Genomic DNA, 25,245 nt, shown 5'->3' with positions numbered 1-25,245 from the left:
GCAAGTAACTAGCTTGGGAAAACTGTAATAATATTACCATTTTCAGACGAGTAATGCCTTACACTACTAGTTACTGAAAAAAGTAATATTATTACAGTAACGCGTTACTTTGTAACGCGTTACACCCAACACTGGACATGACACATAATCTTAGTAGGCATTACTTTTAAAAATCAACAGCCGTGCATTTACATGATATGTAATGTTATGATGTTTTGTCTGTGGGTCTGTATAATTAAGTGATTGTGAGGTTGAGGTATTGAGGCAAATATTTAATTTGCATTAAAAGTGTTATAATGAGAAAAAATTGGGAAAACTACTTTTTTTTTATTGGAATCGTAAAGTTATTTTCACTCTAAATTGATCAATACTGCCTTCAAATTAACAGCTTTTTAAAGAAAAAGTTCTTCAGCTCTGAATAAATAATTGTTAAACCATTACAGAACACGTTCTGTCACCCATAATGATGATTTATGGTGCAATTTCAAAATTAACGAAACTTATAAGGGACAGCTTATTTATGTCTGATACTGTTTTAGATGCCTCCATTATCAATATTTAACAAAGGTCACCAAGTAACATCAAGTGTGAATCCAACAATGTATTAAAATAGTTTCCCATACAGAAGTAAAAATAAATGTTCTGAAGAATGATGTGACTGAAGATTGTAGAAACGGCAGCTGAGAAATTTTACCCCCCCCCCCCCCCCCCCAAAAAATAAACTGTTTGACACTAGTGTCTATAATATATTATTTATTTGTCTTTTTTTATCACCTTGTGTGTGCATACTCTGTTTATTTTTTTTCCTTCTCATAGGCAGTGATTGGAAGTTCGAGTTGACTCCTGTAGCTGCTATAAGTGTCCATCTTTTGGGAAGCGATGGGGCGGAGCTTCATGTTAGCGAGCCAATCAGTGTGAGCATCCCTCTTCCTGCAAACAGTGGCTTGAAAGAGAATGATCACATCCCCGCCTGGAGATTTGACCCTAAACTGGGTGAGTTTATAACACACATTCATTCATCAAACCTGAGCTGGGTAGGAATGATGTCCCCAATGACTGTTTTTCAATCTTTCTGAAGGAATTTTGATGGAAAAATGTTCCTCAGATCAAAAACTCAGAAACTGAATTTGGACCAATTGCCCAACTCTCTTACACATACAGATTCTGAAAAAATAAGAGAGATTTTCTTTGCTTTTAAACTAGGATCACCATAAAAAGACTTACCTAGCCAAATAAAGAGACATCCTGTTAAAGTTGCTGTTTTTTTTTTTTTTGTGAGATTATACAGATTTATATGATGAAAGGGAAATTGTTCAGTATGCAAATACTCAATCAAATAATCTCAATAATGAACGAACAAAATAAATCTCTTTCAAATCAAATCCAAGTCACAAGGGGTTTTCACCCTGTGGCTTTCATTTCTAATCCCAGACTGAGATGAAATACACAGGATCTTGTGCCAGAAGGCTTTGAATTTTTAAAAGATAAATCACAAATGTATAGCTTTAAAAATTTTACATTAATGAACATCTGTGGATTTTATTTATCAACCAAGTTGCTTTACATTAGTTGTGGATGACACCTGGAGTCTTTTAGTAAATTACACTGAAAAGCGAAAACTTTACAGTAGATTAGAAACCGACTGCTCCCTCGTGGCCTTTTGTAAAGCCCCATTTAAAAAGCCTAGCAACGCCCGTGCTTTCTCATGTAAACTTCTGAAATCCAGGACAAATATTTCAATTGATCGCTCAGGCATTTAAGAGGCACTGAAATCTGCGTTCTTATTCGGTTCGGTGCATACCGGTTCTATAGGTATATGGCACCGGGTTTCGGTACCCAACCCTAGCTACGTGTATTTATGCTTTGATTTGAAAGAAGAACATACACAGAATTTAAAAAAAGTATCATGAAAATAAACATTTAATCTGTACATGTCTGTGGCTTTAAAGCAGAGGGTTTCCTGCGGATAACACTGACTGTTGACCGCTGGTGTAATTTATGATGCGTTCAACAAATCTGGAGGCTTTGCCGCAGAAGCCTAAGATTCACTTCAGCACGCTCACACTCACATTCCTGCAGCAGGATGGAAGAATCCACTGTTGTGTGTGAGAGGCAGGAAAATGGGCAGTGATGATGGATCAAAATAAGTGCACAGAGGATCTTCAGTGAGTTCTTCCACACTGTAATCTCTGATATGTTGTGTTTTGAATGTCTGTTCTGCCAACCAATAAGCTGATGATTGATTTCATATTATTGCTGATAACTATTAACCAATAAACGTTTGATAATAAAATTAATATTATTTATATTGTGTCTGAAAAAAAGTCTATTCATTTTTTAATGCTAAAAGTTTATTGAAGCCTCACAACATAAGGTGTAGTATGAAAATGTTTTATTTTATTTTGAGATTTGCTAAAAATTACATTTAGCAGTGCTATTAAATTATTAGGGATTAAGTGAGCATGAAATGATGAAATGGTTCTCTAAAAGTAAAAACAGGAAATTAGCATGCAGTGAATGACTATGTCTGAATCTATATCAGATTGCGAAGAGGGACAGGAGAGAGACAGAATGTAGGATGAAGTACTAAGAGAAAACCCTTTCAGAATTCATAACTTCAGGCCTCTTCTCTGGACTGCTCTGTTATCACTGTTGTCTCCTAGCAGCCGCTCACAAACAGAGCAGAGAATGAGGTTGAAAACAGTGGCTGGCACTAACTCGATTTCCTCTCTTAGGGCACAGAGATGTAAGCTGCTTTGTTGTCTGCAGTGATACGGGGATAAAGACTAGACTGAAAAGCCCCTGGTATCATGCAGCATTTAATTACACTGTTCCTCCCAGTTTTTTTTAATAATTGGAGCACTACAATGAAAACTGGTCAGGCTCTGCAGCATAATAAACAAACAAAGTCACCTGGTTCCATATTTGTGTCTGTTCGTGCTTCTTTTAAATGCTCACATTTAAGGCATTATGCTCACTGTGTCTCTGACTCCAATGTAATAATTGTTTGTGTGAGTGTGTGCACACCTAAATATACATATACACACACTCGTACGTGTAAAATATGTAAAAATGTATCTATGTGCTGTAAAATTCATCATTCCCATCACAGGAATAAATTACATAATAAATGCGTTAAAACAGGAAACGGTTATACAGAATTGTAATAATATTTCACAATATTTCTGTTTTTACTGTATAAATGCAGCCTTACTGAACATTAGAGACTCCATTCAAACATTAAAAACAATAATGGCATTTTTAAACAATAGTGTATGCTAAATTAAATCTATAAATGTATGCAAATATAATGCTATATAGTGATGATCTACTCTATGCCGGATGTTTTGCGGTTAACTCAATGCAATGGATACTGAGTCAAAGGTAGTTCATTAGTGTAAATACACTGAAATGTCAACTGGCAGACACCTTGTGTAATGTTGAGCACAAAGCAGTTCAAGCTAAACTTTCTTTATATATTATAGAGGTTTTGCCATTGACTATTGTTAAGAGTGTGGGAAAATGTCTAGTGATATTCCTGTGCCTAAACAGTCACGTGTGGCTGGAGAGAATTGTGTGTAAACAATGCTGAATCATTCTTTAGCCTCTCTTTTCTGTATGCGCACATTTGGCATTTTGCTCAGAACACTGTGAACTGTGTCACCAATGCAGTGTTTGCTTATCTGGTACAGATCAGATCAATAAAAGCTCTGGTGCTTATGGAGAAAAAGCAAAAATACTTACAGCCTTGCACCAAGAAATGATGAATTCCCTCTCATTATGGTTTTCTACACTACAGTAGACAAACATTATATTGTTCTTTCTTACCTAAATTAGTTATTCTTTTATTTCTTCGGTCTTCATTATATAGTCCTCCATAATCCTTCCATCAACATACACTGCCACCAAGTGGCAACATATGACCCCATCCTCAAATGTGTACCAATTTACATATCCGCTTGGTAAATTCAACATGTGCATTCCTTTCACCGAGTGAATGCAGTTAAGACTCTTGGAAATATGCAAATACTTGAATTTGAATCATGGATGCATGATGACCCAGATTCAGATCCTGATAGAAGCACTTCCTGCGGTTTGTGTTGGCATAGCTTTAATCCCCATCGGATCTCATAAACAATTGGGAAAGCATCTATAGGCAGAATAATGCAGTAGAACGTCTAATGAATGCACTCTACATAATCGATAGAGAAACCTGATAGGATGACAAGACGGTGTAAGTGTTTTGAGTGTTATCTGCACTGCCTGGTCACAACTCAAATCACTCACGACTCAAATCAGCTGCTGACCGCAGATGTCCTAAGGATTGAGGGTTATATTGCCTTTGTGATTAATTAAATGCCTGTATTTTGTTGTACTTTAGTTGTTGAATCATATGAAAAATATTTATTATAGAAATATAAAATGAAATATTTTACATTCAATATGTTTTATATGTGCATTTTGTGTGTCTATGCAGGGGCCTGGTTGAAGAGCAGTCTGGGATACGTCCAGAGAGAGGGGAAGCAGTTAACTCTAACATATATTGCTCCTCAGCTTGGCTATTGGGTTGCAGCCATGTCTCCCATAAACACAGGTAGCACTCATGCATTTATGGACATTTTTCTATTTTTCAATATTGTTTAGATGACTCTGCATTCTTTGACCCTTTTATATGGCCATTAATGGAGAGAGGAGCCCAATGGGCAAACATACAAGTGCTTTGTGGCAGACTAATTTATTGAATTCGGTATTTGTTTGCACATTCGCTGTGCTATTTCATATCCACCAGCTGAGAGAACAATGTCATTATGTGGGTGGATTTCAGTTTGGCATGAAAATAATGTTTAATGGAGGACAGTGGAAATGTGAATAGGATGGATGGATTCCTGTATGCTGAACACCAAGTATGTATGTTTTGTTGTAGGTCCAGTGGTGGCGAAGGACATTAGCACTTATCACACAGTCTTCCTGCTGGCCATACTAGGAGGCATGGCACTGATACTGCTCCTCCTGCTCTGTCTGCTGCTCTACTATTGCAGGCGTGTCTTTTTTTTGTCCGAAGAAGCATAAAGTCTTTTAAAAACAGTGTGCATTTACTGCTAAAATGTAACTTATAGTAACATATAAACAAATGCATCATTTGATGTGTTAAGAGAAATAAATTGCATATATATGCAATATATATGCAAATACCCAAGTATTTATGAGAGCATGTTTCTGTGATTTCAGGAGGAAGTGTGCCCGCTTGCGCCCTGCCCACAGGAAGTTCACTCTATCCTCAGCTTTAGATGCCTCTAAACGAGACCAGGCTACTTCCATGTCACACCTGAACCTCATCAGTGAGCCTCACCTAGACCACAATGGGGCAGAGCCAGACATGCACACGCCTATGCTCAAACCCACCCCCTACGATTCCTCCACCAATGAGCTTGCAGCTTCAAAGGGCGAGCTCCATAGCCGAGGACCTAATCACTACAAACACTCAGTAGAGAGATTTCCGCTCAGATCGGTTTGTTCAAACAATCCTTCCGAGGGTTATGATTCACCGGCGGGATGTGCAGAGTACCGGCGGAGCTATACTTCTATCGTGACTTCATCGGTCCATCCCCTCCACATGTCCATCTCGTCCTCGTCCCCCCGCCCATTGCTTCACACCACCTCTGCAGGACGACTCTCTTCTGAGAGTAAATCAGGCTTGCGTGATAACCATCTCTCTCCTGTTTCACCCACATCCACAAGTCCTGCCGGATCCCCAGAGCGGGAGCAAGGAATCGAGCGGCGGCCAGCCGACTACATGCTGTCCCGCTCAGTAGACCATCTGGAGCGTCCTGCCCCGCTTCCCCGACCTGGAGCCCTGCTCTGCTGCACCTCCGAATTGCAAGTCAACCAAGGTGAAGAGATCTACCGCAAGGCTCGTCCCACCCTCGTCATCCCTGCCCACTACATGCGACTTCCAGGGATACACCCTCTGTCAGGCCAAGCGCTTCTTTTGCAGTCAGATGAACAGAGTGAATTGGAAACCATTCAGGCGGAACTCAGTGCATGCCATCAACCCCAAGGCCAAGTCCTGCAACCATGGGGCAAAGGAGAGCAGGAAGCGGGGACGCAAGGGACAGGGGACGACCGAGGTGGAAGAGTTGAGGAGTGGACGTTGCAGACGGCCGCTCTTTCTGCTGATCTCTCCATCCCAAACTCACTCAGTCAAACAAGCCTGGATGTGGTGCAGATGAACGGAGAAGATCAGCTTCTGGCCGAAAAGACTTTGATGGAGCTCAGGGGAGGAAAGCCGCTCCCGCATCCCAGAGCTTGGTTTGTGTCACTGGATGGCCGCTCCAATGCCCACATCCGCCATTCGTACATCGACCTGCAGAGGGCAGGATGCAACAGCAGTTGTGTCGGAAGCAACGACGCCAGTCTGGACTCTGGGGTGGATATGAGTGACATCACACCGGGCCGACGTTTTCGTAAAAAAGTCAGGGGTAAAACTGAAGTTGAGGCTCAGTCTGCAGTGCCTGTGGTCGGATATACACCACTAGTGATTGTAGAGGACTCAAATGCAAATGCAGAGCACAGCGGTAGCCCAACACCAGTCTGCAGCCCTGAAGAACACTCTCTAGGTGGGTTATTACAGGATACCGAAAGGGAAGAGGAAGACGAAGGGACTTTGTCTCCCCCGTCGCCTCTACCTGAGCTTCCTTCACCGCCTCCTCTCCCTGAGCCTGTGGTTGAAATGGTGGAGGAGACGGGGACAGAGAGTGATGTTTTCAGGACTGAGGAGACTGAAATGCACATGAACAGTAGCCGGCCAGATAACTTGGTTGTCCCTGATGATGGTAGTGGTGAAGACGAGAACAAGAAGAGTCCATGGCAAAAACGAGAGGAGCGACCACTACTGGCCTTTAACTTAAAATAGCAGTCTTTCAAAAGGATAGTTCTTCAAAACAAATAAAATTCTGTTATCATTTACTCATCTCGTTCCATACCTGTATGGCTTTCTTCTGTGGACACAATTGAAAATGTCTTTTTGTCCTTACAGTCAAAAACAAGAATTGGATCCCATTGACTCTCATTGTATGGACCAAACAGTTGAATCATTCTTCAAAATATTGTACTTTCTCTTGGAGAATATAAAAGACGTCATACAGGTGTGGAATGCCATGTGGGTGAGTAAATGCTGACAGAAGAAGACTCATTTTTAGGTGAACTGTCCCTTTAAAGGGATAGTTCAACCAAAAATGAAAATTTGATGTTCGTCTGCTTACCCCCAGGACATCCACGATGTAGGTGACTTTTAAACACTTGTCTGATGTTATAAAGTGAATTTAAAGTTAAAACGTTATTAAATGTGGTATTTTTGTGTGCTCTCAGACTGAGTAGCATTTACTACACAGATCCATAGTTCACTGAGAGGATACACAAACAGCTGTCATTATCGCGAAAGATTTCGTCGATTTCATAATCCTGCAATTATATCGTTTGCGATTACAAACGCAATTTTGCATAGCTTGTCAGAGAACTGAAAATCGCATTTAAACCCTTATTAAACCTCCTGATGATCGGTCTTTGCAAGATGAACAATATTTATATCGTTTTTTTTTTACCTCTGATTCAAGGAATGTCCTAACTGTTAGAACTCTCCTGAGCGAGTCCTCCTATGTGCTTGCTCAGCAGTAGGCAAGTGAGGCATCTTCTTCTTGCTTTATGGTGGATCACAGACTTATTAAAGTGCAAGTAAAAATGCATTACCGCCGCCTATCTCTTAAATGGACCATTGACACTCCTAATAGAGATTAGATAGAGTGCCAGGGGTCCATTTGAGAGATAGGTGGCGGTAATGCACTTATAAGTCTGCAATCCATCATAAAGCAAGAAGAAGAAGCCTCCTCTCCTCACACATCTTCTTGAGAACACGCACAGGAGGACGTGCTCAGGAGAGTTCTAACAGTTCAGACATTGTGTGAATCAGAGGTGCAAAAACGATGTAAAGACTGTTCAGTTTCTTGCACAGACCGATCGGTTTGTGTCTTTACACATCAATGTATCGTCACGAGCCACAGGTTTTAATTAGATTTTGTTTGTGTATGTTTTTGTTGTTTTATTGTATGTTTTAGCCGTGATTCCCATCCACTTATATTATAAAAGTGATAGATTGCAAAAAAATCTTGGTTTGTATTCTACTGAAGAAACAAAGTCCCCTAAATCTTGGATCCAGGTAAGCAGACAAACGTCAAGCTTTCATTTTTGGGTGAACTATCCCTTTAAGTGCTTCCCTCATGGTCTCTAGCTGGACTATAGAATGGAGTTGCCTTATGAGCGCAGGTCTGTGCGTGGCTGTTTGCCTGTGGCAATGAAAGCCAAGAAAGCCATAGCACAAATTAATATTGGAGCAGCTCTGAAGTTTTCAAGACAATTAAAAAAAAAAATGCCATTAAATACCAATCTAATGCACATCTGCTATGGCTTTGCTGACATACACTTTGAGCAAAAATATTGCAAGCCATTGTATTGAAGGTGAAATGTTGTTTAAGCTTTATAAGATGCTGCTGTTTTTAAGCAATATGACATCTAGTGGCAACACGTGTACACTGCAACTATACCACTAAGTGTTTCCCAGCACTTATTTTTGAACATTTTATGGGATAACTAAAGGAATGTCTTCCTCATATTGATTGGTTATAAAACACATAAAACCACTATAATGGGATCAACAGTCTAAATCTCACCCGTTTTCAGTTGTATTGGTACGATGAATGCACCATTTGTTCTTGTTAATCAGTCACTTTGGTGTTGAGCACAGGTTTTCAAATGTGCGTTTCTTCAACCTTAGGATTACAGTAAGACTTTTGCCAACATCAGTGGTCAGCTTCAAAGCAGCAGACCCACCTGTTAAAGAAAAAAGACACTATGCATTGTAAACTGAAGGATAATGTAGCTTTATATGCCTCGTTTTTTATTTTAACCATTGTATTTTATTTTGTTGTTTCGTTATTATTTTGGTTTGAACTTGCCTTAGCCTGTGAGTGAAGTAAACCACATTGAGACTAGGACTGGATGCAGCCGCACTCACTCACATAAACAGCAACCAGCTTTTCTTTCCCAAACTGTTTTTTTTTTTTGGTCTAAAGTGCCTTTCTAATGCTAATTTATATTCATTTTTAGATTTACTTTTCCTCTTCACTACTATCATTTTGTGTCATATTTTGATGTATTTCACAATATATTGACTCCATGTGGCATTACACCCTCCTTTGATCTCATTGTATGTGTATGAGTGTTTTAATTGTTGTATCTGGATATACAGTGGGCTCCAAACATCTGACACCACACTGAAAATTTGGGATTTAGAATCTATTTGAACCCTTTTAAGATTCTGATGCTTGAAACAATTGTTTTTGACATATTTATGCAACTCAAGTGCTGATGTCATTGAAGCAAAAATAGGACGTAGCATTTTTTTTTTCATTACCAAAAGTATTTGTCATAGAAAAATAGCATCTTTTTTTATATATATATACATAAACATGTTTTTCAATCATGGTAGTCTCAGACTTTTGAAACCTCCTGTGTATTCAGTGCATCTTATGAATCTGGTCTATTATTTTGCCTTGTTTGTATGTATGTACATATTCATTCACCCAGTTCTTTATGCTCGTATGTTGCTTGTTGTAGCTGTGTGTATGCAGTAGACTTACTATGCAGCGTGTGTGTGTGTACTGATGTAGGACTGAAAGTGATGTATCATTATTTGAAAGCTGTTGAAAGTCTGACTTGTTGCCAGGGTAACCACTTTGTAAGAAACCTTGTCATTCAGCTCTTCAGCAATCTACTTTGAATGTCTGGACTGGTTGCTTGTATTATAATTCAGGCCTATTATCCAATAAAGCCAAAAAAAAAACTGATCAAGACTAGTTATTTTTTAACATACCCAATGCAAATCATAAACGCAAGAATTATCAGGATCAGATGTGATAGATCTCGGACTGACTATGGCATTAAATATGGTATAAAAATTACTTAACCTTCAGTAACCAGTCATATTATTTAATATTTAAATGAAGTAAAAAGCATTGAAGGATTATAGAGTGATTAGAGTTAAGGATGTTTATAACAATGACTATGGCATTAAATATGGTATAAAAATTACTTAACCTTCAGTAACCAGTCATATTATTTAATATTTAAATTAAGTAAAAAGCATTGAAGGATTATAGAGTGATTAGAGTTAAGGATGTTTATAACAAAGCTCAACATACACTAAAAGATACTCAATTTATTCTACACTTTTAGGGCTATGAATCAAGGTTTGACAGAATCTTACACTAATCCAGGACCATGAGAAGAGTTTAACATCACACAGTACAGAATGAGCTAATTGGAATATGTCTTGAAACAAACATCGTCTGTTCTCCCTTTATCATCTGGGAAACTCTTGAAAAGCTTCAAGGCAAAAACCAACTGATTATGGAGCAGCTTCTACCCACAAGTTGTTAAACAACACAGTCAATGCACTTCTCATATCAAAACAGCTGCTACTATTTGTATTTTACCATCGCTACTGCTGAGTTAACTACCATATTCCTTTTCTTATTTACAGCACACAGTTTTCAAATAGTGTATTTTATTACTTTATATTTTGATTACAAATTGTGGTTTTACTTAGCTATTGCATTTAATTTTTTTGTTTGTTTTTGTAGAAAAATACATTAGGCTACATTGTGAACAAATACATTTCTCAAATTGTGATATTACACATTGTGTCAAAGTTTACTTTGGGTTAGGATAAACCAGACTACATCTTAAGCAACATTTTTATCATATAATTTTACAATTAAACAATGCAATGTTAATAAAAAAAAAATGTATAATAATTTATAAAGTTTATAAATCATTTGCATTATTTGCATTTATGTATATATATATATATATATATATATATATATATATATATATTACATTTTCACGTTGGTCTGTATCTCCATTTACAGTCTCGAGGGCTATTAGGGGCAATAATCGGTAGACGGTGCTGTTTTCCGTGGTTTTCATTGAGTGGTTTTGTCGTGAGGATTTGCAGCAGATTCATTCATGATGGCGGAGGACAGCGAGTCCGCGGCCAGCCAGCAGAGCCTCGAGCTGGACGACCAGGACACCTGCGGCATCGACGGAGACAACGAGGAGGAAAACGAGCACATGCAGGGGTGAGCAGGCGCGAAAGAGCTGCTGTTTGCGCGAGGATTAACCGCGGCATCCCGTCGCCGTTTGACTGCTCCAGAGATGTAAACAAGCGGTTAGCTTAGCAACCAGGTAACCAGGAGGAGAAATCGTGTATTTTAAACGAGTCGGCTAATGTAATAACTAGTTATTGGGCTGATGGCTATATAGCGGATTTTAAAACAGCCTAAATAAGTATCGATATTTACTTTATATAGCGTTAGAATCGTATTTAGCTGCACCTAGCTAGACATTAATGTTCAAGGATTTAAATGAACTCAGCAGTCAAGTCCTCCAGGCTCTTCTGTACTATATTTCAGAACATATTTATTAGTCGGCTTGGTTTTGCAGTCGTTGTTCATATTTCTATGATTACCTGGTTTCATTCGTTTGTCTTCATCTCTGAACAATACAAACACGTTTGATCCTCTTCATGAGCCGAGCGCGCGAGCAGCATTGCAGTCGAGCATCTTTGTCAGCTCGAGGACAGAGGACAATGATTGTCTGTTGTTGTCAGGCAGACTTACATCCCTCAGGAAACCCCATAAATTTGACCTGCTTCCATGCAGAGATTGACACTTGTTTTAATGGTATTTACTTCCTCTGGCAGTCACCCTCCAGGCTATTGTTATACCGTTAGCTGTAATCCACTGACACTTTCACCTGTCACGCTTGCCACTGAATCACATGAACAGGTATGTGCTTTGACAGTAAGGTAACTTATATCTAGTATTTGAACGGTGTTGTGGTTTTGTTAAGGAGTCCTGGGGGTGATCTTGGTGCAAAGAAAAAAAAGAAGAAACAAAAGAGAAAGAAGGAGAAACCAAGCTCAGGAGGAGCCAAGTCTGACTCTGCCTCTGATTCTCAGGAGATAAAGGTTTCTGCTTTGAGTGCTGTTATAAAACAGGTTTTGGTAAAAAGAGAAAGAGGCTGATTTCCCTCTGTTCCTGTCCCAGAACCCTGCCATTCCAATGCAGAAACTGCAGGACATTCAGAGAGCTATGGAGCTCCTGTCCACCTGTCAAGGTCCAGCCAAAAACATAGATGAGGCCACTAAGCACAAGTACCAGTTCTGGGACACTCAACCCGTGCCCAAACTCAGTAAGTCATACGTAAACTCTGCATGTGTTCGATTGCAATAGTACAAATGTATGCATCTTGGCACATCAGTAAGAATCTTACAATGATCCTTAAACAGTGTTGTATTCTTCAAGCCAGTCAACTTGTGGTCGATTCAGAAAACACAATGTCAGCATCATGAATGAAAGCACAAGCATACAGAGCTTCCTCTGTTTCTTTGCAGATGAGGTGGTGACATGTCATGGGCCAATAGAGCCGGATAAAGAAAACATCAGACAAGAGCCATATTCCCTCCCACAGGGCTTTATGTGGGACACACTGGACCTCAGCAATGCTGAAGTGGTATGTGCATCTGTGACAAAATGTCTGTACTGTGTTTGCTATTCATTGAAATACAAATATATATTTTTGTCTTTTGTAGCTTAAGGAGTTATACACTTTGCTGAATGAAAATTATGTTGAGGATGATGACAACATGTTTAGATTTGACTATTCTCCTAACTTTCTGAAATGGTAAGTGAGTGATTGATGGTTTGCATTATATTTTGCCCATCTAAGATGATATCTGTTATGTAGTCCATTGCACCGCCTGCAGGGTGAGATATGTGACATTTTATTTTGCCGTCTTTCACTGTTAGGGCCCTACGTCCCCCGGGTTGGCTGTCCCAGTGGCACTGTGGTGTCAGGGTCTCGTCCAATAAGAAGCTGGTTGGGTTCATCAGTGCCATTCCTGCTGATATCCATATCTATGACACGTGAGTATGAGGCCACGTCTTTTTTTATAAATTCTGTTTGTACATTTTGAGAATTGTTAATTGTTCCAGTCCTTACTAAAGCACTAATTCTCTTTCCATCCAAAGGTTGAAGAGGATGGTGGAGATTAACTTCCTGTGCGTGCATAAAAAATTGCGCTCAAAGCGTGTCGCTCCAGTACTAATCCGAGAGATCACACGGCGGGTCAATTTAGAGGGAATTTTCCAGGCTGTATACACTGCTGGTGTAGTGCTGCCCAAACCCGTTTCTACATGCAGGTACTAAATCTAACTGGATTGCTGCAACACTAAATCATCACTTTGTTAATTACTCTCGTGTGGGTTATTAGATGCTAATTAGAAGCTTTTTGGTGAGATTGAACCTGTTATCTGTATTTTTACAGATACTGGCATCGCTCTCTAAACCCCAGGAAGCTTGTGGAGGTTAAGTTTTCCCATCTCAGCAGAAATATGACACTACAACGGACAATGAAGCTCTACAGATTACCTGATGTAAGCCTTTCTGTCACTTCAAAAATAAATATTCCTCAAAGACAAATTAATGTTATTTTGTTCTAAACCCATATGCTTTTTTTTTTTCTTTTTGGTTCCTTTAAAATGTAATTCTGTGATTCTGTTCTGCATTTTTTATTAGAGCACTCGTACTCCCGGTTTGAGGCCGATGGGAGATGGGGATGTGAAGCAGGTGACAGCATTGCTGCAGAAACACCTGAACAAGTTCCAGCTGCGGCCTGTTATGGGGGAAGAGGAGGTGAAGCACTGGTTCCTACCACAGGAGAACATCATTGACACTTATGTAGTCGAGGTACGCATAGCAACATACATCTACAAACATGCTGATCTTTGTTTTATTTTTTTTAATCAAGATTATCTTCATATTCTTATTCACTTATTGTGCTTCCTTGAAAGGGCTCTGGCGGGATGCTAACGGACTTCATCAGTTTCTACACCCTGCCATCCACAGTGATGCATCATCCACTGCACAAAAACCTGAAGGCTGCTTATTCCTTTTACAATGTCCACACAGAGACGCCGCTCATAGACCTGATGAATGACGCTCTCATTCTAGCCAAACAGGTATAACTGGTACAGAGCACATCACAAACACAAATAAGCTTTTTAAACCAAGCCTATTACTAATGATTTGTTGAATAATGGCAAATTTCTATTGATTTATTATGGTCTTCATGTATTGTAATTCATATTCCCTCTTTTCCCTTTTTTGGGGGGATGTTTCGGGAAATCAGAAAGGTTTTGATGTTTTCAATGCGCTGGATCTAATGGACAATAAGACTTTCTTGGAAAAGCTCAAGTTTGGGATTGGCGATGGTAACCTGCAGTATTATCTGTTCAACTGGAAATGCCCTCCCATGGACCCAGAGAAAGTAAGATTCAATTTATTTATTTTTGTATCTTTAATATCTCAGATTTGATGCAAGTTTGATGCAGTCTTCCCACAAAAGCAAATCTATGTATGTCTATGTTTTTTGGTTGTATTGTTTACTTTATTAAATCATTTAAAGCATCGTTTAAAGCATCAATGGGCTTCGATAGTTAAATGCTTGTTAAAGAAACATTTACATGGTGTAAAGCAGGGGTGTCCAAACTCTGTCCTGGAGGGCCGGTGTCGTGCAAGTTTAACTCCAACGTACCTCAACACGCTTGCCTGGAAGTTTCTAGTATGGCTAGGAAGACCTTGATTAGCTGGTTCAGGTGTTTAATTAGGATGTTGAACACATGATGATAATCAGTCATCACCAGTTAAAATATTAAAGTTTGTTTTAATTCACATTTCCATTCTCCCCAGGTTGGCCTTGTTTTACAGTAACTGGCTGCTTCATGTTGGATGCTGACTGACTGAGAGGTCCATCTCAAATTCTCTGACTTGGATGTAGTCAATTTAAAGAGGAAAAACTGACATCCATTCAAAGTGAATGAGTTATGTTGTGCAGCTCTCTTAGGTCTTGTTCCAGTTACCGACGGGTCTCCCCTCCTTTCTCTTTGTCTTTGACTCTCTCCGAGAATGTGAGAAACATTTATCAAGGTCAAACACATCCACAAGCTGTATACACACACACACACGCATACACGCAGTGCTGTTTATTTTCCTTTAACATGCACTCTGTATCCTCTCACAGAACATGTTTTATCCCATTGTTTTTGTCTTTTTGTTCTGTATTATGAAGGAGTGTTGATACATTTGTGTGAATTAGCAAGCTGTACATTTAATGCCAGTTATTTATTACGTGTTGTGAGGTTTACAATGGAACATGAACGGTGGGTCGAAATCCAAAGTCTTTTCTATGGAGCTGCCTTTAAAGTCATATATACCGTGTGGAGTTCCTGCTGTCTGTGCGAGGGGATGGAGGGGGAGCTTAAATGGTTAAATGTGTGGAAGAATGTAATGCATTTTGAAGCACAACATCAACTTGTTTATAAAAGGGCCAGATTGCTCTGAGGTGCATTTTTAAGAATAATGTGTGTTAGGTTGTTTGTGTCCAAAAGAAACATTTAGAATTTTGAATGTAAATTAATTTACTTTGTTTCATGAAGACATGATTGTCACACCTTAAGTAGCTTATTTTCCCCACCTGTTCGTTCTTTACCATTTAGTGTTTTTAAATTATTATAATTTTAGTGAAGCAATTCTGATATTTAGAATTGTATTTAAGTTACATGTTTCATTTTATTCTTGATTTTCTTTTTTCTTTCAGTATTCTCTGCAGTCAAACTATAAGCTCTTTCAAGCGGTGCATTTGCGATCAGGCCCTGGTAATTTTGCTATACTTAAGCACAAGGAGAGTTAAACAATCGTCTGCATTGTCAGTTTGATATGTGCATTTCTCCTAATGCATTTTGTGATGCAGTCAGGAAAGCTTGCTCACTGTTCAGTTACAATCACTGGTGAGGCATAAATAAATGTGAACAACGTTATTATAGCAAAAGCTGATTTTGTGTTAATACGGCTTATCTTGTCATGGTTTGCTTTAATGTATCTGAATCTACTATATGCTTTTAAATAAGCGCACGTCCAGACATGCTTAAAAAGAAAGGTACTCCTCTCAAAGTTCCACATTTCAACCGGTGGTTTCATTCAGTAACGTCCAGGGCACTTTTGCGAATGTCAGTTTGCGTACGTTTTTCCTAAGGCTTGGCTTGCTGTATGAAATGAGCATGAAACTTTTTTTTTTTTTCAATCTGTATGGTTTAAGAACTAATGGGTTATGGTTAGAACACCCGAAGTACTTGCCTTATTTCAGAGAGGTTGTTTTTTTATGTCAAATTGTGTAGTTTTAAATGATCAGCTTTCTCAAGACAGTATTTTTATTGAAGTCCATTGCAGGTTGGAACTGATGGGAAAAGTACCAGCACCATGTCAAACATGACAGTCCACCCAAATATCTGATTGTCAAAAATATACATCAAGGTATACCAGCATGGATATTTGACTGAATAAAAGCATCCAAAATACAAAACATAATTCATCTCGGTCTTTTTCCTCTTCAAGCCAAACACATTAACCTGAGAAAATATAAATATACTAATCCACATCCGTCCTAACGCACTATATAGTAACCTGCATTAATCGAGCACAGGTTAAACACTTGATAAGCACTTTTGCTTTACTTTCTTTTTGGGTTTTTTGATTTTCGTGGGATTCGGGATGATTTTCTTCACTTTCAGAGGCTGGAGGATTAAAGGCGAAGCGTCAGTTGCTTCATCCGACATTTCTTCTAGTTTTCTCTTCTGCCCCTTTAAAGTGTCGGACAGCTTTTCCTTGTCTTTCGCTGATGAATCCGTCGGAATCCAAGCCACTTTGAGCGGCGGAACCAAGGGTGTGATCTCACGGACCACATCCTCGAACACCTCGGCTCCGCGTTTGAATCCCAGCGCCAGGACGCACTTGAGACCCAGCAGCCCCGCCACACTCTCGCTCAGACTGGGCACCTGACAGGCGGGCACCGACCTCGTTTTACTCAGAGGAATTAAATGGCACGTCATGTGTGCTGGCCTGACCGAGTTACAAACGAGCACCAAACTCAGTTCATTCCTCTCCAGGCCTCTGGTGACCTCGTTGATGCCGACGGCCAGCTGTTTCCTCACGGCTGGGTTGGTCCAGCGCGGCTCAGTGGGCTTAGGAGGGCTCTGTACACTCTCTTCCGGTTCAGGAGCTAGTTTTTGGTCCTCAGTGGGTTTTGATAACTTTTTTCGTGACCTCCTTCTGCTTCCCCACTCGCGAAACCTACTGACACGTTGTTTCTGAAGCCCTACAGCAGATAATTTGACTTTAAGTGTGTTCAGAATGAAATGTTTGTGTTCTCTTTCCAGTGGACTCCAGTTAATGCTGTACGGGCTATTCAGTGAAGTTTTCACTGGTATAGGCTTCTTTTTTTCTTTCTTCGTTGCTCCTTTCGCTGGGGTAGACATTCTTTCTGGAAACCTACTTTGAAGCAAAATTCAGCATTAATGATTATAATAAGCTCAATTAGGCATGCAACATTGCATTAAAAAAAATGTATATAGCTTTTTTTCTGTGAACCAATGCGTATAATTACCAGCAGTTATACAAACCTAATAAAATAATCTGAAATCACTCGTTATAAACGCTTTAACTTCCAAGTCGTGAGCACATTCCTGCGTGCGCAGCCATGTTGTTTTTGAAGGTCTTTTTCTGTGGTCACACAATCAATCGTTCAAGGTTCTTAAAATACACACTGCCATCTAGTGACTCACACACCACTCACCCAGAGCTCTTCAACTTTTTAGTCATTAGTTAGTTAGAAATAGTTAGAAACTACTTAAGTAAACTGTGTGTTTTTTGTTTCTTGACAAACACTATATATATATATTATAGACTTAATAAATATAAATGCATAAAAATAATTCCTCTATTATAGATAAGTGGTCCTGAGACTGCTGTTTATTTTAAGACTTCTTTAGCGATGTGATTTTATTTTCCAGCATTCTTGTTTAGTTTTTCTTTGTTTTTCCTAATATTGAAGAGCACTTGTATTATTATTTTTACATTCATTGTTTAGTCTACTGGAAAATTATATATATATATATATATATATATATATATATATATATATATATATATATATATATATATATATACGTAAAGACAAAGAAAGAATATATAATGGGCTGCATTAATAAGCACATCTAACTTTCGGTTTTAAAAAGCTACTTTGTTTGATTTTTTTAATGTTTATTTTATCTAAGTAGAAAATAGAAATAGGTCTACCAATTGTCTGCGGGTGCAGTCTAAAAAAAATCATATAAATGATAAAAAAAAAAAAAAAGTAAATTATAATAATTTTCCCATTCATATGCTTTATGTATCTCGTGTTACGTAAAACCGCATGTGAACGCTAAAGGCATAGTGCGGGAATTAATTGTTTTCACCATAGAAATGGAATAAGCTTAGTTCACTGGAGTTCACCCTCGGACGCTCTGTCAGCCAATCAGCGCTCAGCTCCACAGCAGGGCACTGGAACTCCGCTCGGTGTCCGCAGTGCAGCTACGCTACGTTCTAGCTAACGCGCCCAGCCGCACTGTACTCGCCTAAGAAAATGACTTTGAAGGTAAGTTATTTAACTGCAATACTCTCTTTTAATTTCACATTCCTTGCTTTTGTTGAGATGCAGCTAATGCATAAATAACAAACCATTTGTATATTCCTTAAAGTCCAAAACTGATTATAAATTGGAAGGATTTTAAATATTACAAGCTCAGTATTATTATAATACTGCATTATATTTTGACGTATACGCAAACGCAAATTTTATTCTCTGTGTGCTCATGAGCATATTACGCATCCAGAGTCGGCTTCATTATTAAGAATGTGCTTTTTGTGGGGCAAAATGGTCAGGGGCGTAGGCAGCGAACTGGCCTGACGAGCACAGGTCCGCTCTGATGAATAGAATTTATTTTATTTCTTTTGCTGGAAGTGTAGAGCTTGATTATATTGTTATAGGATCACAGGAAAAAAGTAAGTCATGATGTCTATGGCTATAGGCTGAATTTGAGCGATATGCAGAGGATGTAAAGAAAGTGAAGACCAGACCTACAGACCAAGAGCTGCTGGATATGTACGGCCTCTACAAGCAAGCTATCCTTGGGGACATTGATACTGGTAATTGTTAAAGGCCAATATATACTTTTTTAGTAAACTATATGAGCTTGACGCGTAAATATAATAGTTCTAAGTCTGTATGTTCTGTTTTGTGCAGATAAACCTGGAACCACAGAGTTGAAAGGGAAAGCCAAATGGGAGGCATGGAATTCAAGAAAAGGTAAGAAGAAGAATAAAAACTTATATCCTGCTTTTTTCAAGCAGTTAAAATGTATGACATATGCTTTCTCAGTAACCACACGCTGCACTTGTTTGCATTTGTTATGTAAACTGTATTTAGATTTATACTACAGTTATTATACAGACTTGATTCATAGTCCTGACTATTTTCTCCGACAGGTATGTCAAATGAAGATGCCATGAATGCCTACATTTCACTGGCCAAGGAAGCCATTGAGAAGTATGGAATGTAATGGGGGAACATCTCCCTAGTTTTAAGCAGATATCAAAGTTTCATAATGAAAAAGCTGCTAGATTAGTTTGTTCTTCTTATTCTTCTTCTTTTTATGTGATATAGATTAACAGACTAAAAGATAATTAACTTGGCTTCATAGAGATGCCACCTGCTATCTCATTACAAATCAGATGAGACCTAAAGATGTAAGCATATAATTTTGTAATTGAATAAAGCTGTCCAGTATCATGGTAAGGTTCTCCTGTTTATTTTCTATATCCTCACACAATATTAAATTCTGCATGGCGTTTTCATGTAGGCTATTGCTTCATTAGTATTAGCTGAGTCCTCAGACTTGAGGACCAGTAGCCTAATTGTGCCCTTACACACAAAGAGCTCCTTTGTCCTGTGCTCACTGAAGCATAGTCATCACAACAGCTCTTTGAATCAGATGCATAATGCAAGACGTGGAAATTTTGCCAAGGCCAAGGCTTGTACAGCGTTGCCAAATCAGGGAAAAATCAGCACTCAGGAACAGATAGTTTACCAGAAAAGTGACGCAAACAGGTGTCATTCATTGTTAAACACAGTATTTTAAGATACACATATCAATTGGTGTATTAAATAGTATTTATGTAGCTATTTACAAAATTATTTATCACTTATTTTGACTTTTTCATGAAAATCGAAAAAGTGAAACTGAGTTTTCCTAAAAAAAACTTCATAACATTCGTGACTCCTGACATTTCAATGAATGAATGAATCTGTAAATTTGAAAACGTTTTTGAACATAACGATTTTGTTGTAATCCCACACATTTATTAAAAACTTACAGCGCTTTTTGTGTTAGTGTAATTCTTTAATTCATTCATTCGCCACGTTGATCGAGTCAGTGTTGTTGTTTTTGACTTCAGTGAAGTATCAAGACGTTTCTGGTGCTATATTGCTACAGTCTCTTGTCTCTCTGAAGTTAGTCACTTTCTGTTGATATTAACGTTATGCCATGTCTGTTCATCATGACCAGTTTTTATACGTTTTGAATTTTGTGTTAATGTAAATGTCGGATGAAGTGATTTCAGTCGTTTAATTATGCATTACTGCTTTAAATCCAGAGTGAAACCTCCACTGAAAGTGCACGTCTCTAGAGGAAGTAAACCCAAACAGATTGTGCAGATCGAAGTGTATTTGTAATCTGATATTATATGAATAGACATGCTGCCACTGAACTAATTTAGTTTAGTTGAACACTGACGCAATAAACGTAGCCTAAATGTTAAAACTGTCTATTTATACCGATTCCATACCATGTCATCCTTCATTTTAATTTGTATCTGAGCGATTGTCAGCAGCTCAAATAACTTGGACTTATTATTATAGGCTATTCAGACTGATTTATACACACACACACACACACACACACACACACACACACACACACACACACACACACACATATATATATATATATATATATATATATATATATATATATATATATATATAAATCAGTCTGAATAGCCTATAATAATATGATGGGGGAATTTATGATATATGTTCATTTTTGTACGGATAATATAACTCGATTGAGATTATCCAACTTATTTTTAATTATCGTCTATGGGCTGGAAGTACTTCCCTGCTAACACACGACGTAACAGTTACGTAACGTACTGGTAATTTTAGGTAATTCCATGACTTACCAATTGACAACGTAACTACGACGTCGCATGCCCGTAATTTTATTACCATCACATTACCAACTCACAACGTCGTCAGTACGTCCTTCCAACGTGACCAGATAACCAAGAACGTCCCAGATAGGTCCTCTATTGGTAATATATTGGTAACTTCATGACTTACTGGCAACGTAACTACAACGTCGTATGCACGTAATATCATTACCATATATTTTTTTTACGTTCTTTATATGCTCTCTGAGTATAGAGCCATTTAAAAAGTGTAATTAAACTTCAGACTCAAGATTAAACGTTCCTTAAAGATAAAATATGTTTCTTTTCACCAAGTCAGAATATGGACATGCTTTTAATATATAGTGACGTGACATACAGGCGCGCGCTTCCGCAACTGACGCACCGCGCGCACAGTATTGACAAGAAAAGAGTTGTGAAACTTTCTATCTCGTAAGGAGTTATGAACGTGAAATAGTGACACAGACTGGCTACACCATCTCATCTGCAGCAGAGATTGTTGTATCAGAAGGACAGCGCGTTTGTTTGACGCACTTTTCACTTCAACTGTGTCTGACAGGAGAATTAGCTTTCTGAGGTGAGTTTTACAATTTATAATAAATAAGTTGGTTGATAAAATGTATAAAACAAAGTTAAAACAAAAGTCTAACGTCGCTAAAACCTTTTTTTATTATTTTATTGTTTTTATTAGCCTTCTAGCCGTTGAGTTACCATGGCAACCGCGTACACATCAGCTGCTGGAGAGGAGAGGACTCGTCTGACATTTTCTCTGTTTCTCGTCAGTTATACCAAAGAAAAGGCCAACAACTGCGACAGATTTGTTAAGTAACACGTTAATATCATCCACAGTCTACTTTAAGTACTTTTTGTTAATATTTATACCTCTGCGATTATGGTATTTTTCCTGAAATGTCTGCTATCAAGTATTACGCTAGCATAGAAACATAATTAACGTTATAGCATATTAGATTTGAGCCCTTATTAATGAAAGTTTGGCCTTTTAATTACATCTTATGCCTAAAGGATCGGTTTTGATCGTTTTGTAAATGTTTTTGATGGTAATTTGTCAATAGATAAATGAAATAAAGTTAAGCTAATTAATTTAACCTAAAAATCTGCATTGTAGAGTCTATCAGTGACGTCACTCGTGGTCTAAAATGGGCTGAAACTATTTCAAACCACTGTTTCAAGCTTGTTCTGATTTATCATTGTAAACAAATATTGATAAAAAAATTGTACAGTGATTTCAGGAGTGTCTTAAAAACCCTCTAAAACAGAGGAGAAGTTCCAAGAAAATGTCTAACGGGAGCTGCTGACAGAGATAGAAAACACAGGTGATGCTACAAAGCTTATTAAATAACTTCATATTTATTTTTTACAATATATCATCATGCATCTGTAAAATCTAAACATGTGAATTCTGGTATCTAAAGATTTTTGTATGTTTTCCATATTGCTATTTTTCTTTTCTGCATTTCCCCTATTCTCTAGTTTGTTTATTTCTAATAAGGAGCTGGAGGCCGTGAAGATACAGATCCATGATATTGTGGAGAAGCAGGCCCAGCTGAGCGAGTGGAGAGCTGTGCTGGAAATATTCAGGGGTTGATGCTCATAAGTCCAGGGTAAGTATACAGCTAACCCTACTACCACCTCTACTCTGTGTGGTTCTCTGCAAAGGCCCGGTGTACCCAGGATGCGATCTTCCCAGATGTCCTTCACCCTATTTCATAGTGTAAGACATGATCCAGGCCCTGGGCGACGACCTCTCTCCATCCGCCGCCTCCGGTCTTCAGGATCTCCACCAGAACCCGATTCGCTCCACTTCGCGAGACAGAACAAAACGCTGTGATCATCAGAGACTCCATCGTCCGGCACGTTTGCGCTATGTTAGCTGAAGGTAAAGTCCACACTGACTACTTCCCTGGTGCTCATGTTCTTGATATTTCTGCACAGATTCCCGTGACCCTGAAGAGTGAGGTGGGCATCAGAGCGGACGGAGACGCTGAAGAGGGACTTCAGGAGCCTGATCAAGACAGTGCGCAGCATATCGCCTGCATGATGATCATCGTGTCAGGACCACTTCCCACGTATAGATGAGGACATGAAAGGTTCAGCAGACTTTTTGCTTTAAACGAATGGTTATAGTCATGGTGTAAAGAACAGAAACTGCCTTTTGTTAATAATTGGAATCTTTTCTGGGAGCTAGGCTTTTTAGATCTCCTGTTGGACAACATCTCCAGGACACGTCGCTCCATATGACTAGTAAGCCAATTCTCAAATAACTGTTATGATGAATTTTGTTCTACACGCTCAAATAGAAGTACTACTACAATAAAGATTGTGTTTGTTCCAGTGTTAATTTTGACAGGTATTTTTGATTTAGCATTAGTCTAAACTCCACCAAACTACTGTTATAAGCATGAGCCCTGTCAGACTGGTCGTGGCGGAGGTGTTGCAACAATATATAGTGATATTCTCAATGTTACCCAGAAAACAGGATACAGGTTTAACTCTTTCAAAATACTTCTGCTTAATTTTAGACTGTCAGACATGCAAAAGAAATCTAATGTATCTCTTGCTCTGGCTACTAGGGGTGTGATGAGACACTTATCCCACAAGATGAGACGAGACACGAGACTGGGTTCATGAGAGCGAGACGATATATATATATATATTTTTTTTTTAAGAAATCCTCAATGATAAAATAAATATTTCATTTTTCTCTACTCCTTTTTCGTATGACATACATTTTCACATCAATTTATTAAACATAAAAAAAAAAAAACATATTTAGGGCCCTAATTTTTTCCCCAGCATATTATTTTTTATTATTATTGTTAACAAATTCTGTATTTTAGCATGTCTAACTATTTGAATGCATAACACAACTTAATTTATTCATTTTATTTTTTCTTAAAGGTAGCCTTACTGACATAGATATAATACCTCAAAGTGTAATTACTGACCACTTCCTTGTATCGTGCATGCTGCATATTAGTGATATTAACTATATTTCCAAAATGAGCATTATGAGTTTAAGAGCCTTACATTACATTTATAACAATCATTGTTAATGTTTGAATTGTATTTCAGGGCAGTTTGTGAAAAGAGATAATCAAGAGAAGTCAGTTCCAGATCCACCCTCCACACCAGACCTCTCTCTCACGAGGATTGCTGTCTACTAGCATACTGTGTTCTCTTCAGACTTCGGGGGATGCAGATATTACTCAGGGACATGAACACTAGAATATTGCAAGAATAGAGAAAGTAAGAATTACTTAAGATTTTAGAATTTAATGTTAATTGCTTAAACATATACTGTATATATTTAGATATATTTTTGTGGCAGTGTGAACTGGCCATAATGCTGTATGATAGGTGTGAGATTCATTAAACTTGATTTGCTATAATACATCTGTTCATAAGCTATAGCATATTATTTTCAATGAATTATTTGCAGTGGTTTGGTTAAAGCCCATCTTTCAAGTTGAAGATCATTGTGAATGAACGTGTAGATAAATAGTGTAGCAACTGGACTTGCATGAAGAAATTAATCATAAATTGGCATTAAAACAGTTTTTAAAAAGAAATTGTGATTAAAATTACTTCCGTTGTGAAAAACGCTCTGATCGGAAGTGACGCAACGGCAGGTAAACATCGTCTCTTCGTAATGGAGTCAGACAGTGAAGAGGTTGCAGTTGGCATAAATGTCAACTCTTACGATGGGCCATTGCCGTATAATTTCGAGCCGCCTAGGCGAGAGAGGGGTCAGGCAGAGTTAAGGGGAAGGGTAAATGGACAGAGGAGAGAGATAGAGTTGTGGTGTGAGGAGAATCAGTTGAGAATTGGGCAGGTGTCTTGGTGAGTGACCACAGGCGATAGCTAATTGTGGCTAACGTTGTCTCCATGTTTATCACATTGCAGTATCTTTAATAAATCATA

At 38.4% G+C, this 25,245-nt stretch overlaps 4 protein-coding genes and 1 long non-coding RNA gene across 11 annotated transcripts in view; 4 read left to right on the top strand and 1 right to left on the bottom strand.

Moving 5' to 3' along the window:
- Positions 1-9,514, top strand: part of LOC128030675 (protein FAM171A1) — a 38,066-nt gene extending 28,552 nt beyond the window's left edge. For all 3 annotated transcript variants that reach the window (XM_052618486.1, XM_052618488.1, XM_052618487.1), the window contains exons 5-8: positions 817-993; positions 4,478-4,594; positions 4,925-5,039; positions 5,230-9,514. In XM_052618486.1, coding sequence (XP_052474446.1) covers positions 817-993; positions 4,478-4,594; positions 4,925-5,039; positions 5,230-6,913 — 2,093 coding nt within the window. In that variant the 3' untranslated portion in view covers positions 6,914-9,514. The remainder of the gene's footprint in view (positions 1-816; positions 994-4,477; positions 4,595-4,924; positions 5,040-5,229) is intronic.
- Positions 9,515-11,027: 1,513 nt separating this feature from the next.
- On the top strand, positions 11,028-16,542 carry LOC128031108 (glycylpeptide N-tetradecanoyltransferase 2). The gene is made up of 12 exons (XM_052619342.1): positions 11,028-11,195; positions 11,968-12,085; positions 12,165-12,309; positions 12,512-12,630; positions 12,710-12,801; positions 12,927-13,043; positions 13,149-13,319; positions 13,445-13,553; positions 13,696-13,866; positions 13,971-14,138; positions 14,309-14,446; positions 14,869-16,542. Exons 1-12 carry the CDS (start codon positions 11,083-11,085, stop codon positions 14,887-14,889), a joined length of 1,482 nt encoding a protein of 493 aa, XP_052475302.1. The 5' UTR covers positions 11,028-11,082; the 3' UTR covers positions 14,890-16,542.
- LOC128031109 (ribonuclease P protein subunit p38-like) lies at positions 16,368-17,775 on the bottom strand. Of its 3 annotated transcripts, none has more exons than XM_052619343.1 (2): positions 17,634-17,775; positions 16,368-17,502 (listed from the first exon to the last, which is right to left on the bottom strand). In XM_052619343.1, exon 2 carries the CDS (start codon positions 17,487-17,489, stop codon positions 16,659-16,661), a length of 831 nt encoding a protein of 276 aa, XP_052475303.1. In that variant the 5' UTR covers positions 17,490-17,502; positions 17,634-17,775; the 3' UTR covers positions 16,368-16,658. The 3 variants fall into 3 exon arrangements, with proteins under 3 accessions (XP_052475303.1, XP_052475304.1, XP_052475305.1); XM_052619344.1 differs by having other exon boundaries at positions 16,368-17,505; positions 17,634-17,736; XM_052619345.1 differs by having other exon boundaries at positions 16,368-17,505; positions 17,618-17,707.
- A 707-nt stretch (positions 17,776-18,482) lies between these two features.
- LOC128031000 (acyl-CoA-binding domain-containing protein 7) lies at positions 18,483-19,845 on the top strand. The gene is made up of 4 exons (XM_052619166.1): positions 18,483-18,649; positions 19,083-19,200; positions 19,298-19,360; positions 19,540-19,845. Exons 1-4 carry the CDS (start codon positions 18,638-18,640, stop codon positions 19,611-19,613), a joined length of 267 nt encoding a protein of 88 aa, XP_052475126.1. The 5' UTR covers positions 18,483-18,637; the 3' UTR covers positions 19,614-19,845.
- A 1,421-nt stretch (positions 19,846-21,266) lies between these two features.
- On the top strand, positions 21,267-24,715 carry LOC128030017 (uncharacterized). 3 transcript variants are annotated; one of them, XR_008187773.1, is made up of 6 exons: positions 21,267-21,880; positions 21,995-22,123; positions 22,545-22,637; positions 22,795-23,411; positions 23,510-23,565; positions 24,397-24,715. It is a non-coding gene; the product is annotated as an uncharacterized LOC128030017 (long non-coding RNA). The 3 variants fall into 3 exon arrangements; XR_008187774.1 differs by having other exon boundaries at positions 22,814-23,565; XR_008187772.1 differs by having other exon boundaries at positions 22,795-23,565.
- The last annotated feature ends 530 nt before the right edge of the window (positions 24,716-25,245 follow it).

The sequence above is a fragment of the Carassius gibelio genome, chromosome A16 (assembly GCF_023724105.1).
Source record: "Carassius gibelio isolate Cgi1373 ecotype wild population from Czech Republic chromosome A16, carGib1.2-hapl.c, whole genome shotgun sequence".
NCBI lineage: Eukaryota > Metazoa > Chordata > Actinopteri > Cypriniformes > Cyprinidae > Carassius > Carassius gibelio.
Note: the sequence above shows the minus strand (reverse complement) of the source record. Positions and strands in the feature narration are given on the sequence as shown.

Excerpts from the sequence above, each read along its gene's own strand:
- LOC128031108 (XM_052619342.1), top strand. The coding sequence starts at position 11,083 with ATGATGGCGGAGGACAGCGAGTCCGCGGCCAGCCAGCAGAGCCTCGAG. Across the intron at positions 12,802-12,926 it reads TCTCCTAACTTTCTGAAATG|GGCCCTACGTCCCCCGGGTT; the intron begins GTAAGTGAGTGA and ends TTTCACTGTTAG. Across the intron at positions 13,044-13,148 it reads GATATCCATATCTATGACAC|GTTGAAGAGGATGGTGGAGA; the intron begins GTGAGTATGAGG and ends TTCCATCCAAAG.
- LOC128031109 (XM_052619343.1), bottom strand. The coding sequence starts at position 17,489 with ATGTCTACCCCAGCGAAAGGAGCAACGAAGAAAGAAAAAAAGAAGCCT.
- LOC128031000 (XM_052619166.1), top strand. Across the intron at positions 19,201-19,297 it reads CCTTGGGGACATTGATACTG|ATAAACCTGGAACCACAGAG; the intron begins GTAATTGTTAAA and ends TGTTTTGTGCAG. Across the intron at positions 19,361-19,539 it reads GGCATGGAATTCAAGAAAAG|GTATGTCAAATGAAGATGCC; the intron begins GTAAGAAGAAGA and ends TTTCTCCGACAG.